This window comes from Poromitra crassiceps (assembly GCF_964638095.1).
Source record: "Poromitra crassiceps genome assembly, chromosome: 6".
Classification (NCBI taxonomy): Eukaryota; Metazoa; Chordata; class Actinopteri; order Beryciformes; family Melamphaidae; genus Poromitra; species Poromitra crassiceps.
The window spans coordinates 54172903-54189212 of NC_139627.1; the positions used below are offsets into that span (position 1 = coordinate 54172903).

The window sequence follows — 16310 nt, forward strand, 5'->3', positions numbered from 1 at the left end:
TTTTGATTGTTATTAAAGCAGCTACGCGCAAGATTTTCGATTGTTATTAAACAGTCTAAATGTAATATTGATGCATCACATCTTACCTATAATAGTAGCTGAGACCAAAGCCGTGTGAATCGGAGATTGCTCTCTTGATGATTATAGAGTCTGTGTCTGTCTACCGGCGGGCCGGATAGACCAGGAAGTGAAACGAAACGGTTTACCGCAGCTGCCTGCCTTCAACCGTTTCGCTCTGCCTAGCAACATACCATAAACAAGGAGAACGCCTTGCTCGCTTGCTACTCTCGCAAACATCTCTCGTTATATTCTAACAGTTTGTTTGGAAGTAATTTTGTTATTTTGTGGTTATGGCCGAAGTGGCTGCCGCAAACCGTTTAATTTCACTTCCTGATCTTCCCTGGCCGCAGACAGACTAATCATCAAGACAACACTGGCCGATTCACTCGGCGTTCAAGCGAGACTACTAGAGGTAAGATGTGAGGCATCGATATTAAAATTAGACTGTTTAATAACAATCAAAAATCTTGCTCGTAGCTGCTTTAAACAGTCTAAATTTAATATTGATGCCTCACATCTTACCTCTAATAATAGATTAGACCAACTGTCCCATCTGTCTTGATGATTATAGGTTGAGGCGATGTGTCGTCATAGACGCTGGGTTCGCTGGCTCGGGGGATTTAACCACCGCAGTAAACACACATCTGAACAGACATCTTGTGTTCTGCTCTAGAACCCCCAAATCCGTAGTTTAGAGCCACAGCACCGTCCTTTGGTGAGTCAGCCCATTGAGATATATCGGTGGTTTTACCCCACTCGCCAGCGCCAGCCGTTTAACATTTTGTGGGCGTTCCCACACATGCCGACTGTCTCTATAGTCTGTGTGCGGGCCGGGCAGATCAGGAAGTGAAATGAAACGGTTTACGGCAGCCACTTCAGCCATAACCACAAAATTACAAAATTACTTTCAAACAAACTGTTAGAATATAACGAGAGATGTTCGCGAGAAAGGTCTTTGAAGTAGCGAGGAAAGCCCTCATTCTTGTTTTGGGTCTGTTGCTACAGTAGGCAAACCGTTGCTAGGCAGAGCGAAACGGTTTACGGCCGTAGCAACAGACCCAAAACAGCTTTCCTCGCTACTTTCTGCTCTCGCGAACATCTCTCGTTATATTCTAACAGTTTGTTTGAAAGTAATTTTGTAAGTGGCTGCCGTAAACCGTTTCATTTCACTTCCTGATCTGCCCTGCCCGCATACAGACTATAATCATCAAGACAGCACTCGCCGATTCACTCGGCGTTGGTCTCATCTACTATTAGAGGTAAGATGTGGGGCATCAATATTAAATGTAGACTGTTTATTAACAATCGAAAATCTTGCTTGTAGTTACTTTAATGTTAGTTTGCTCCTCTCTCTCTCTCTCGATCCTCTGTCCACGCGTCCTCCAGTCCGAGTCCATGCGGGCTCCAGAAACTACAAACAGAACTAGCCAACTACTGTATATCCATGGTGTCCACAGCAATCCATGTAGCCTAATGTAACGTTACACCGCCACTTGGGAGTATTATGCCTATAGGAAGGGCAGGCGCTTATTCACCTCACGCACGTCACGGAATTGACCTAGAGGAGAATCGTCTTACCATTTTGCACACAGAATGGCTCCAATGAGACTGGCCTTGGAACCCGCTCTGATTGGGCATATTAATCAGGATATGAAAATGCACCTGCTGCTGTCCTAATTATTATTTTTCCTCTAGATTTGTTTCTGCACCCCCGACCTTAAAGCTCAAACTTGGCCTATGGAGCCAGGCAGTGGAAAACGGTGTATGTGAGGCACTTTCGCTGAGTGTTCAACGTTAGACACATTGTTTCTGTTGAAACTTTTTCACCGCGGTGTGCGTGTCGTTGATTGACAGCTCAGTAAAGGTCAGTAGTAACTGTCTGTCGTCAGTAATGAGAAATACAACTAATTTGAGCCTCTCTCTCTCTCCACCTCTGACTGCACTGCCTGTCCTCGCTCACCCACCTCATTCATATTCATGAACTGTGGGCGGGGCTAAAGGTCGATTCAGTAAGGAGGCGAATGTGTCTTCACCCCAAACACTGAATATTCAACAAGGGAGTGAATGTAACACACAAACACACACACACACACACACACACACACACACACACAAACACACACACACAAACACACACACACACTTTTCATGGACCTCTCACTGACTCAGTGACCCAACATCTGTTACCATGGTAACATCTCTCCTACTCTCTCCATCGCGTGCGCGCACTCACACACACACACACACACACACACACACTCACACACACACTCACACACAGACATGAGATATGTTTACTGTGCAATATCTGACTGAAAGGTCTCCTTTACATTGAATGTTTACGATCATGTGTGGCTTATTTATACTGTACATTATGCATAACATGCAACACTGTGCAATATCTGACTTGTTTACAATCCAGTGTGGTTTACATACTTAGTAGGTTATTATGATTTTTTTTCTCCTATATACACATATTTCTAAAGGTCACTCTACATCACACTTATTGTATATAATGTAAATAGAGCAACGTAGTCAAATTCCTTGTATGTCTACATACTTAAAGGAACACTCTGCCCATTTTCAACCAGCTTTGTATCATTAGAACATCAGTAGTATATCAGAAAACTGTAAACGGTTTTGAAGTCTGTCATTTAATTTGACAGTTATTGAGTGTTAAAGTGTGGACCAGTGACATCACTGGTCCACACTAACTCAAATTAATAACTCATTAACTCAAATCAACTCTCAATAACTGTCAAACTAGATGAATGATGAATAGTTTGACAGTTATTGAGAGTTGGTTTGAGTTAATGAGTTATTAATTTGAGTTAGTGTGGACCAGTGATGTCACTGGTCCACACTTTAACACTCAATAACTGTCAAATTAAATGACAGACTTCAAAACCGTTTACAGTTTTCTGATATACTACTGATGTTCTAATGATACAAAGCTGGTTGAAAATGGGCAGTGTTCCTTTAATACTGATACATAAAACATAAAACTGATTCTGATTCTGATTCTCTCATACGTATTTAACATAGTCACTATACACCACACGTATTGTATCGTAGTTAAGTTTATGTTTATTTGTACCCATGTCCTTGGTTGTTTTAGCTTGTCCATAACTTTTTTCTTGTGTGTGTGTGTGAGCAACACAAAACAGAGTCAAATTCCATGTATGTGTACATACTTGGCGAATGAAGGGGATTCTGATTCTGATTAGTGGTGGGCGATAGGGTTGTGCGATGTCACCAAAATCCCCATCGTGATTGTTTTACAGTGAAACATCGTTTTGCACGATGCCATCATCATTGGGGTGGGGGTTGGGGGAATAATTAATTATTTATTAAGTCGCTGCGTTGCTGTAATGCGTTCACGTTAACAGGACAGCTGAGCCTGAGCTCTACATGATACCAGTGGGCTTGAATAGGCTATTAGCCTCTGCTCTGTGCTACAGCACAGAGCCAGGCGACTGAAGTGGGCAGTGGCTGTCACTATAGCAATTTGAACGGCGCAAAACTAATGTTAACGTTACAGATCCTCACCAACAACGTGTGTGTGTTGAATTTAACTAGCTGGCAGAAAACCGACTGAATTACTGGCTGATATAACGTTAGATTCGCGTGGGCTTTTGAACCTAATGTAATGAGAGAGAGTTTAGGAGAAATGGCTAGAGAAACGCAGCTGCTGTATCTATATGCAGCGACTCCAACTTTCACTTTGGAAACAGGCGAGTTAAATTCATGGTTGAAGACTTATACTCACTTTGGGTTGAAAACAGGAAAGAACGTGAAGTTTCTTCTTTGTCTTAAAAAGTTTTCACAACAACACAGACGACACGCTCGGGGGACGCCCCGGCGACATTAAACAAGCGCTCCCAGTGCAGAGAAGCACTAGAGCGGAGGAGGGGGAGGGGAGGCTTCCCTGAAGTGAACTGGGTGCGCTTGTTTAATGCCACCGGCGCGTCCCCCACGCGTCACGGTAAGTGGACTTGGCCTCTTTTATTATTAAAACGGCACAATTTTAATTCAAACAGATAATGAATCACGATGATCCGATGTAGAAGGCTCAGAGGTCGATGGGGGGTCGGCCCATCACGATGGTCGATGCCATCGTCCATCGTGCCAACCCTAATGGGCGATATGGCCCTAAAATAATATCCTGATATTTCAGGGTATTTCTGCGACAACAATATTTTTGACAATATGACAAAATACTGAAAAACATGTTCTTATTAATTGCAAGAACATATAATTGCAAGTTGTTGTAGTTTTATTTGTCAGCATTAATGCAACAGTTTGGCCTTCAAATATTCAAATATGCCCTAAAATATTACCGTGGTTTGTTGTACAGGCTCTTTTGTAAGCTAACCAGTTCCACACTACCGCACGCATTGTACTCCATTGTAATTATACAACAAATGTTGTAACGATGCATAAGTCTTAACTGGTTATTTGTCAAAGATAGATTGCTTTTACTCACTGCTGGTCTTTATTAGAAACATTTCCGTGACAAAAACTCCAGGCATTCTGTATCAAAATCTATCCTTCAGTAATGACAAACATAATCACATCACCAGACATGCTACTGTGGGTAACTTCACTCTTCCTAAAGTAAGAACAAATGCTATGAAACGAATGGTCATGTACAGAGGTATGTACGAATGGAACTTGCTCCCCAGAGACATCTCTAAAGAAAATGGTAAAACTAGATTCAAATCATTACTGAAACAACATCTCAGATCTTAAACTAAATGTATAATGTGTCTATGGAAAGATGGTTTGAAACTGCTGTTATGTTAAAAATGGTCATGTAATGTGAATCGGTGCAGTCACTGCACGGGCTGTGCAGTGAACTGTCATCACTATATTGTTATGTCTGATAACATATACTTTATATGTTATGTACTGTACTACTTTATGTTACTGTACTTTTACTATTTTGTGTATTGCTTTTTATGTATTACTGTATTTGTTATGTGTTCGGACCCCAGGAAGAATAGCCGTAGCATCCTGCTGCGTCTAATGGGGATCCTACTAAATGAAACGAAACTAAACTAAACACTACTGAAGTCACTCCCCTTTTGTAACTTCCCATTTTTGAGTCCTAAATTAACAGGACACTTATGCTGCATTCGTTTATAACGGCGGTTGCAAATTCCCACTTGCTACTCGCAAGTTCGGGTATTATTTCTCACCCCCTAGTTGCTCCCAGCGCGTCATCTCATGTCATTTCAACATGTCCACCCGCATTGTATGAATTTAAAACACATTTTTGGCACATTTTCATTTTATTTTCAACAATACTATGCTGTCAGACCAATCCATACCAATCCAGTAGTTGGTTAAACCCATACAATTAAACGTTAATGTTGTTATTAGGTGTTAGCTGGAATAGCCTATGCTACAGTATTAGCATCCATGGTTTTGCGACTTGACACCTTGAAGCTCGAACGCACGTAGGTTGGAGATTGCCGCTTGCCAAACAAATGTAAACAGCACCAAAATCAGGCAGGGGGCACCGTCTGACCACAAACACACTGCCACAGTATTTAGTGGGATAAAAAAAAATGTGAGGGGAAACTTTTGTATAAGGATAAAAAAAAGTTTTTTAGTGCAGACATGACACAACAATGAACAGGCAGGAGAAAAAAGACAATCAGCTCCACTCTAATCATTGGCCGTATGCAGAACACCTGTGAACACCATGGTGGGACAGGCCCATCACCTGGTAAATGTAGTCTCTAAGTTTTGTAGTTTTAAGTACTGAACTACTGTGAGAAATACAGAATGGAAGTGACACCTGCTACAGAATCAAAAAAATAACAATAGTGGGTGGAACACGGTGTACATAGAAAAACATATAATCAGCAAACACGTTATAGGAGTATCATACATACATCATCATCATCATCATCATCATCATCATCGTCAACCACTTATCCGGGGTTGGATCGCGGAGGCAGCAGTTCCAGCAGGGAACTCCAAACTTTCGTTTCCCTGGCCAGCTCTGACTGCGGTATTCCGAGGCATTCGCAGGCCAATGTGGAGATAGAATATCTCCACCTCGCCCTCAGTCTGCCCCGTGGTCTCCTCCCAGCTGGACATGCCTGGAACACCTCCCTAGCGAGGCGACCAGGTGGCATCCTTACCAGATGCCCGAACCACCTCAACTGGCCCCTTTCTACGTGAAGGAGCAGCGGCTCTACTCTGAGTCCCTCACAGATGACTGAGCTTCTCACCTTGTCTCTAAGGGAGATGCCAGCCACCCTCCTGAGAAAACCCATTTCGGCCGCTTGTATCCACGATCTTGTTCTTTCGCTCATGACCCATCCTTCATGACCATAGGTCAGAGTAGGAACGAAGATCGACCACTAGATTGAGAGCTTTGTCTTCTGGCTCAGCTCCCTTTTCTTCACAACGGTAAAAGCGGTAAAACGAGCGCAATAGCGCTCCCGCTGCTCCGATCCTCTGGTCCATCTCCCGCTGAGATACTTGAACTCCTTCACCTGGGGTAAGGACTAATTCCCTACATACAGTAGACAATCTGTCGGTTTCCTGCTGAGAACCATGGCCTCAGATCTAGAGGTACTGATCCTCATCCCAGCCGCTTCACACTCTGTTGCGAACCGATCCAGTGGGCGCTGAAGGTCCTAGACCGATGACGCCATCAGAACCACATCGTCCGCGAAAAGCTGCGATGCAAACCTCAGCCCACCGAATTGCAACCCCTCCCTCCCACGACTACACCTCAAAATGCTGTCCATGAATATCACAAACATTTGTGATATCATACATGCATATATACATATATACATATACATATACATATACATATACATATACATATATACATATATACATGCATATATCAAATAATGTCATCATTCAGAACTTGATCATTCAAAGAGTCGTTTTTGACTTTGAGTGACACCCGGAAAAATTGTCACAGTTTTACAGCTGCTACTTTCCCCATCTAAGTCTATGGGCAGAAAAGACTTGCTTGAGTGCGTCATGTGAGGTTCAATACCTAGCTTGGCCACAACACCAAAATTCCGAGCACAGAGTTGTTACTGGGGGAGCTTCTGCAGCCCTTTTGTTTTTTGTTCTAATTATTAATTTTCTTATTTTTCTCCGCTAACAGTGTTTATGCAGCAAAAACCGTAAAACCAAAACTCACCAAAATTGGCAGCTGGGTTGCAAATTCCACCCACTTGTCAGGCACATGAAACACTGACCTCAGGGTGGCACTATAACAAACACATTTACATTTTTGCAATTTTCTCAAAGACGCCTTGGCTTAAAGTCAAAATTATTTCATAATTTTCACCTCTCAAGACACCTGCATCTTTGCTCCAAAGGTCTTCTGCTCTAAAATAAAATTTTCTAAAATGAAATGTTCTCAAAATCCTATTTTCAACAACTCGTCAGAAACATTTGCGCCAATCGTCCTTTATTGGGATAGTCTATGGATTTAATTTGCTTTATCTACAATTTCAATATGTCAATCCATTTTGAAATGAAGTTTTTAGACCTTAATATGTGTAATGTCTTTAAGTTCAACCTTACTGTACATAAACGCTCATGAATCAAAATTGGCTTAATCGATTTCAATCTAACTTGGTGCATGTGTTCGGATGCTAGGTCTGAGCTTCACTCCTTCACCTTGCAATATTCTGCCACTAGGTCGCGCCACAAATGAGAAAAGTGTATATGTAATAATCAGCTACATGGTCTGCTCTAAAAAATTTAAATTTTTGCAAGTTTTTGCAATCTGCTTGGACCCTTATTATTGCTGCTTGTGTTTGTTAACTTTCTATCTCTTTCTGTCTGTTTCTGTCTGTCTGTCTCTGTCTCTCTCTCTTTATGCCTGCCTCTCTCTCGCTCTCTGTCTCTCTCCCTCTCTATCCTCTCAGGGCGGGGTACCTCCCCCAGGGCATTCCGCTGCAGCTGATTGGCTACCTGCCAGAGGAGACGTCCTTCCTGCCGTGGCACGCCGCCAGCCGAGTGCTTTACCAGCTGGACAAACTGCTGGACCGCACCGACGAATACAGCCTGTTCAGTGTAATCAATCAATCAATCAATCAATCATTAATGCACATTCAAACAATCTGCAATATTCCAAAAAGGTTCATGACGTCTGACTTAGTTTTACAGTATTAGATATTTCATGTGAAAAGACGTTATTTTGTTTTTGTCATACCTGCAAAGCAGTCGAAACTGTCAGGTATGACAAAAACAAAATACCGTCTTTTCACATGAAATATCTAATACTGTAAATCTGCAATATTTGCGGGGGCTTGCACTTTTTCAAAATGCAGGCAATTTCTCAGCAAAAACGGCAAAACTGCTCTTCAACGTGGAATTTTTGCCAGTTCCAAAAATAAAAATAAATCACATAAAACTTGTTTAGAAACGTTGCCATTAGGTAGTAGTTGGAAAATAATCTATTTCCCCCCTCAACTTAATTTTTTTGCCAGTTCCTGCAATTTTGCAAAAAAAAATCACATAACTTAAAGTCCCTGGAAACCAGAAATATTTCTTTATTATTTAGCATTTAGAGTTCATCACATCACAGGAGCCTATGTTAATAAGCCACCAGCCAAATTTGAACGATGATGAACGTCGCAAAGTATATAAATTTAGGTTTGACAGTCCTGGCAAAAGTCATGAGAATCAATTATTTTTTAGAGTGTATTTTCTCCCGCGGACTGTGTGGGTGTGTCCCGTCTACAGCAGGGAAATTTCCCTCTCTCAGACCTCTCTCCTCTCCTCGGAGAGGGAGAGAGAGAGAGATGGTTTGTGTGTGTGTGTTCGCGTGTTGCTGCGCGCATAGCGTAGCCTACTGACGGTCATCTGACGCGCGCACACACACACTGACACACACACAGCAGCGCCGCAGCAGGCAGAGGAGAGGTTTCTACACACCGCCGACGAGACTAATCTCTGCTCTGCCACTTTGAGTGCACAGCGCTTCTGTCTCCCTCCCACCGTGTGCTGTGTTCGTTCGTTCTCTCTTTCTCTCTCTCTCTCTCTCTCTCTCTCTCTCTCTCTCTCTCTCTCACTAGTCCAGAGAGAGAGAGAGAGAGAGAGAGAGAGAGAGAGAGAACGAACGAACGAACACAGCACACAGTGGGAGGGAGACAGACAGACACTGAGCAGCGCTGTGGGGGCAAAGAACGCGCGTGTACAAAGGTTATATAGAGCTTATGACGTCATAAGCTCCTGCGTTTTAGCACCTCGCGCACTGCTGTCTTCAATGAGGAAGTACTTTGTAGAATCTTGTAGAAAAGTGTCGATTTTAAGGCTTTGGGTTGAAAGTAATGTATAATAATTTCGGAGGCACACAATTACTAACATAAGACCCTAAATAACATAGTTAGAACGTTTTTGTGGATTTTGGTTTCCAGGGACTTTAAGCTGTGTTCACACTGAGATATTTATTTTTCTCTCTGTCGCTCGATTCAACCCTTTGGAATCGCTCTGTCGCTGTGTTTAAATGGCTCGTCAACAGGCACAAGAATTGACGGACATCTGGGGGCTATAACGTTACGCAATGTCATAATGTTTGTCCACTACGAGCCACTGTAGTTGTTTACAAGCTAAGCCTATCAGCGTGCTCCTAACGCGAGCTCTATACTGGTAGTACAGACTTCACTTCATGTCAGCTGTCAGCCTGTCAATCAGCTGTCAATGCGGTTTGTTGCCACACAATAAACCAGCGGTTTGTTCCAAGCCAGTGTGATCCTTGACTCACTCTCACACGGCAGCCAATCAGCGTTGAACAGCGAGCGACTGATGCCAGGAAATTTCGCTCGAGTTGGGTTATTTCATCTCGGGCGACGAGCGAGTTTTCGCCCTATCGCTCTGTCGCTGTCGCTCGGACGCCCAGCGATTTTTCTCCCGGGCGAATATACGCTCAATCGCTCGTTTGCATTGACTTTGTAGTTAAACTCGATGCCAGCGAAAAACTTTAATAGATTGGTGTGAACGCACCTTTAGCAAATTGCATCGAAATCTTTGAGGAAAAAACACTGCAAAATCAATAATTTTTTATCGCAACAATCATAAAAAAAAGTCAGCGACATCCTGGAGGGACTGGTTAATCTATAGATGTAAACGTATCATGATCAGAATGTGATGGAATCTGCCTGACTACATCTGGAGGTAGTCTGGTTCACATTGACCCCATTTATTTATTATTTTATTATTTACCTTTATTTATACTCGGAAAACCCATTGAGGACGAATCCTCATTTACAATGGTGCCGAGAGTAAAATCTCCAGATAAAAAAACATGAAAAACAATCAAACAAGAAATCCAGATTCCAAGAGTGAAGTACGGTAACTAAAATTACAAAAAATAAAAATACAAACGCAGGTATATTTAAAGATCATGAATTAAAATAATTAAAACATTTACTTTCAAATCCCACCTGACATGCAACAAGTGACTTAAAAATAACTATTTTTAAAACATGTTGAAGGCTGTTCCAGGTATAGAAGGGGCACTATAACGTGAAGAAGACTTTCCAAGTTCTGTATTTTACATGAGGGAATTGAAGCATTAGGTAATCTGCGGAGCGTGTCAAATGATTATTTGTCTGCCATAAAAAGAGGGAGAAAATGTAAAACGTAACTGTACGAATTAAGGCTTTAAATATAAATTAACGCCTTTGAGAAAGGGAGGGCAGTGCAACATTGGAGTATAAGGTGCAATGGTGAGTTGCGTATGGATCACCAGAAATAAAATGGAGGGCAGAGTGATACACCGTGAGTGTGGAGGCAGGGGTGCTGCAAGGAAGGGACTCGGTGGCGACGTTTTTTAGACGTTTTAATGTTTTTTAGCCATATTTAGAGGAATATCTCATTTTAAATTAACATTAGGATTATACTGTTGTGATGTCATTATTCAGTATTTTCTCCTTTTCTCACTCACTTTCATGTCACCACCTGCTCTCCTTTTTGGTCGTTTTACACTACAACAGACAGCAAGCAGAAACACTGAACTTATTAGTATTATTATATTTTATTATCTTATTATTAAAACCTATTATAAACATCAAAAATAACATCTCCACCCTCTTTGCTTTGCTCATAGTCTTCAACTAAGCCCTAAATATTGCAGTATAAAGCATATAAAACACATTTTAATCGTTTTATTTTTTATTGACGTTGCAATTCCAATACAAAACAGCTGGGTGCTTAGGGTGCTGCCCTAAGCACCCCCCACTAAGCACCCCCACTACCCTGTGTGTGGAGGTACTGTAGCAGCATGTCTATAAACTATATCACCATAATCCAGGACTGATAAAAACATAGCCTCATATTCTTTTCCTGCAACTCATAGGAAACAGCATTTTATTCCTATACAAAAATCCAACCCTCTGCCTTAGGTTAGTGACAAGATTTTCTATATGGCATTTAAAAGATAATAAAATGTTAAAAAATAATTTACACCTGCCATTAAAATGTGTTTAGGGTTATGGGATTGTAGTGGGCTAGTACTAAACCACATGAAAGTAGAGGTGTAATTGCACCCAAGACACATTGAGTGCAGATTGGGATCAGATTGTCCGTGGACAGTTTATAGAGCAAGCGTGGACTATGGTGCAGTGTTTCTCTTGCACCTGTTCCATACACAGAGACCAGTCAATGTGCTTCACATAAAGTAGGCTATAAGAAGAAGAAGAATAAAGATAAAATACCTAAAAGAGAGAAATAAGAGAAGTACAAAATATAAGAAAGAAAGAAAGAAGGAAATTTGTGACCACACTGAATACGAGTGGAAATGCAATGTGTTCTCAATCTACATACAACAGTCACCACTGTTTTTCTGCTGTTTTTCTGCTGGAGCTTGCCTGATCCGGTGGTGGTCTTACTCTTTTGTCATAGAATATTATTGGACTGTTCTTGGTATTGTCCTCTCACCTCTGTGTGTGTGTGTGTGTGTGTGTGTGTGTGTGTGTGTGTGTGTGTGTGTGTGTGTGTGTGTGTGTGTGTGTGTGTGTGTGTGTGTGTGTGTGTGTGTGTGTGTGTGTGTGTGTGTGTGTGTGTGTGTGTGTGTGTGTGTGTGTGTTGGTGTGTGTAAGAACAGGACTATGTGTTAAAACAGGTGGCATCCCGGTACCATCAGATGGGTTGGCCAGTCAACGGCCCGAGCAACGAGGGCAACGTCATGCAGGCGTCCTACCAGACCGAGTATGAGACACAGACGCAAGCACGCACACATACACACAACATACACACACACGCACACACAACATGCACGCACACACAACACCACAAACACACGCACACACAACACACGCACGCACGTGCAGACACACACACACACACACACACACACACACACACACACACACACACACACACTAATAGTGTGTAGGCCAACCCATAAGTTAGCATCTACTGGTTCCCCTCGTCTGGAAGTCAATGTTAGAAATAAGGTCTGTGCTTAACAAAAGTTTATGAAACTGAGCCCTTTGTGTTCAGCAGAGCAGAGCTTTCAGAGCCTAAAGACCTTTGTGTTCAGCAGAGCAGAGCTTTTAGAGCCTAAAGACCTTTGTGTTCAGCAGAGCAGAGCTTTCAGAGCCTAAAGACCTTTGTGTTCAGCAGAGCAGATCTTTCAGAGCCTAAAGACCTTTGTGTTCAGCAGAGCAGAGCTTTCAGAGCCTAAAGACCTTTGTGTTCAGCAGAGCAGAGCTTTCAGAGCCTAAAGACCTTTGTGTTCAGCAGAGCAGAGCTTTCAGAGCCTAAAGCCCAATTTATGCTTTGTCTGCCGACACTTGTGAAACCGTCGCCGACAGAAATGAGGACTTGAGTCGACACTTTCAAGTGTCTGCGAGCAGTGTCTGCTACCTGGTGAAATGTCTAGTGTCGCTGACTACGTCACGATGTGTCGCGCAAGTCTGATTGGCTATATAGACGGCACGCGCTTGACTTCCTTGTTTTGGTTTTCGCTGAAATGAAATGAATGAACGTGTCCCCGCTATTTTTATCAGCCTGTCCTTGATGTATGACTTCCCAACTTCCCAGACAGAGAGGAGGTGAGTTGTGTGTCGTTATATGCGGCTGCAGCCAAGTACGTTACATCTTGCCTCCGACGTGGTTTCACTGACAGCTTTCCCTCTCTTGGCTGTCTGCACTAGTTCTCTGCCTATAGCATTCGAGTGTCACGTGACCATTGAGCCGAGGAGAGAAGCAACATGAGCGACACTTTCTTTTTCGTCTGCGACCATGTGCTGAGCGACACTTTCTAATAAGTATAAATTAAGCTTAAGGCTCCATGTACAATTTGCGAAATGTATCTTTCGGAGCTGAAAATCGGCGGCCATCTTGGATTTGAAAGTCAAAGTAGGTCAAATCATCAAAACAGCATCAATTAGCCTATGAATTCCTTGTCCCAAAAAGTCCCCAAAACGCAGGTAGGGCCCTATCTTCGCAAAAGCGGTAATTTAGCGTTTAACGCCGTGCGCAATGCAAATTGGGGGCGTGGACAAGCGCTGTGCACAAGATAGTGCCCATAGACACAGGAACGAAGAGACAAGTCAATCTCTGTTGGATTCAGCACATCATGGACCATTTATTCCACAACAACATCCACCAACAGCAAATATACAACAGGCATAGAGCTAGGCTAACTAGGCGATGCTACCTAGCCAATAGCACATGATGATGCCATGTGCTCGCACACAGTGAAATACCAGGCCGCTGGAGCGTGCTTAATAGTCCCCTTAAACAAAGCCATGTAATAAAGGGGTTGGGATTGGCCTGACCGTTTTCAGGATGTCAATCTGTCTGAACTGGAGGTAGAGGTCTTCACAGGTCCAAAAAGTTGTGCCCAAACTCAGAAATACCCGAAACTCAGAACCGCCTCGGACCCGTCTATTATTAGAAAGCTGAGACCTGGACCCATTCAGACCCGCAGTCCCTTCTTTTAAATAAGACCCGAGACTGGGTACGGGTCGGACCCTCGGGTATCTGGGGGTTCGGGCATACCCAAAGATTTCTAACGGGAGCGAGACCAGACATCTGTCAGAGACAATCATTCCTGGAGTTCCCAGGCTGTTCTGATTATATTAGAGCAGTAGCTTTCAGAGTGGGTTCACAGGACCCCCAGGGGCCCTTGAGGGTATTGCAGTGGTTCCCCAGCATTGAAGGGGAATCATTTATTTTCACTGTAATTCCACGCATAAATAACACAATGACAGAATGTATTGGTCATTTATATTGGAAAATTTAAATCAATAAAAAAAAATATCACAAAAAAAGATTGTATGCGTTTCATACATTTTCTGTAATAAAACATCTCAATTAAAAGCAAAAATATCAGATGGGGGTCTGTGGTCTACTGTAATTTGTGTCACTTTAGGGTCTTTGAGGTGAAAATGTGTGAAAATTACTCTATAGATCAGACCGGCAAACATGTCCCCTCCCCTTTTCCGGGGAAGATGACAGACACTTGCCATTATCTTCAATGTAAAATAGAATTACAAACCAATGACAATTACCAGAATTTATATTTGTTTATAAATGACCCCAAAACACCATGACATGGCAATAATCACTCGGTCGGCCATACAAGATACATTGAAAATATGAATTCCATCCATCTTCAGTCATGTGACTCATGTCCCTTCTGTGGCCTAGTTACAGCCCGCTCAGTCTCTCTACGGACGATTAGCTGCATGTAAAGTCAGCCAGTCATGGTTTATACATGGTACAGTCACATGGTACAATACAAGTTGAGACTTTTTATGGAAACATATAGACAATTTATGAGTACTTGTAAGCCTGTCTCTAATTCGGCATACACTATACTCCAAGAATACCGGCTCGTATCCAAGGTTATTTACTGGAACAGCGAACAATATTTCCATTGTAAGAGAAGCTGACGGGATGGTAATGATTGTTCCAGGTATTAGTCGGTTTCCCAAGTGTTGCTAGGTAAACAAAGTCATGGCTTGTGGAAAACTTTAGATTTTGATTGCTAAACTTTCACCAAAAATTTGTGAATGCTTTTATTTTATATTGTTGGCACCTAGGAGTTGATTATCCCTTACTTGAACTATTTTGAGAGAGGGAGGGAGGAGAGAATAAGGGAGAATAGGGGGAGAGAGAGGGGAAGAGAAGGGAGCGAGAGAAGGAAGAGAACAGGGGGAGGGAGGGGGAGAAGGGAAAGAACAGAACAAACAGTGTATTGGGGGCGGGTGATACGGTCGAAATGAATTTACGATAATTATAAGGATCATGCTCAATCAGAATGTATATCGCAATATGTTTTGTCATGTTTAGTAAACAAATTAACATATTATTATCATCATAATTAGTAGCAGAACACCTGTCCCTGTGTGACTGGCCATTAAGTCACACTCACTCACACACTTGGCATGCAGCCTCTCCTCTCTCACCAGATGGCTCTCCAGAGGGTGCTCCTCCACTCTGGTGGAATGGAGCTCTCCATGGTGCTGAACTTGTTTTCACTCGTTTTGGCCACTTGTCGGCCCGTTTTAGTCGGCCCTATTGACCTAATTCAAAAATCCAGGTCTGTTAGGTCACCCACAGGGGTGCTCTCTCCACTTCCTGAAAGATTCAGCCAAGGGCGTCAATTCAGTAATGCAAGATATGGCAGGCGCCATACCTTGGCTTCTGGCCAAAAAATAATAATAATGCGCTCCCAAATGCGCTAATAATAGCCGGTTCATGTACGCTAATTAATGATCCTCCTGTCCTCTCACCTGACAGCCCCCGACGCAGCACGTCGAGTCCTGAACATGTTCTTACGTTATATTATTCATTACCTGTTGTTGGTATTGTGTGGAATGATGTTTTATGATGAGCAAGCCTCCCGAAGTGATTATTAATGCCTGCGTTTATATCGAGGTTAAGCTAAGATAGTTAACTGCAACAGGAAGTGTGGATTTTCACAAAAAAAGCCTCGCTAGTAAAACGTGAGTTATAAATGACCAGTAGCTAATATGTTTGTGGAAACCTGTTAATAAATCAATGGCATTTATTTCTGGCTGTGTAATAGTAAGGGGAGTATAATTGTAGCCATTTTATTTCATCCTGTTAGAATTAATGTTATGGATCAGTAATAGTATATTTATGCAGATGGGGATATTAATGGGATTTATTTATGTTTGATCACTCATTGTATTTTTGTTATTCTTTCTTTATAGAAAAACCACAACTATCCACAACTGTTCACAACTATCCCAAACTCACAACCTGTATGTGTTGCT

General features: G+C 42.3%; 1 protein-coding gene across 1 annotated transcript in view; it reads left to right on the forward strand.

Moving 5' to 3' along the window:
- Nucleotides 1-16310, forward strand: part of trhde.1 (thyrotropin releasing hormone degrading enzyme, tandem duplicate 1) — a gene marked incomplete at both ends in the record, with an annotated part of 207594 nt that overhangs the window by 163148 nt on the left and 28136 nt on the right. Inside the window, 2 exons of the mRNA XM_083638308.1 lie at nt 7980-8127; nt 12161-12264. Coding sequence (XP_083494434.1) covers nt 7980-8127; nt 12161-12264 — 252 coding nt within the window. The remainder of the gene's footprint in view (nt 1-7979; nt 8128-12160; nt 12265-16310) is intronic.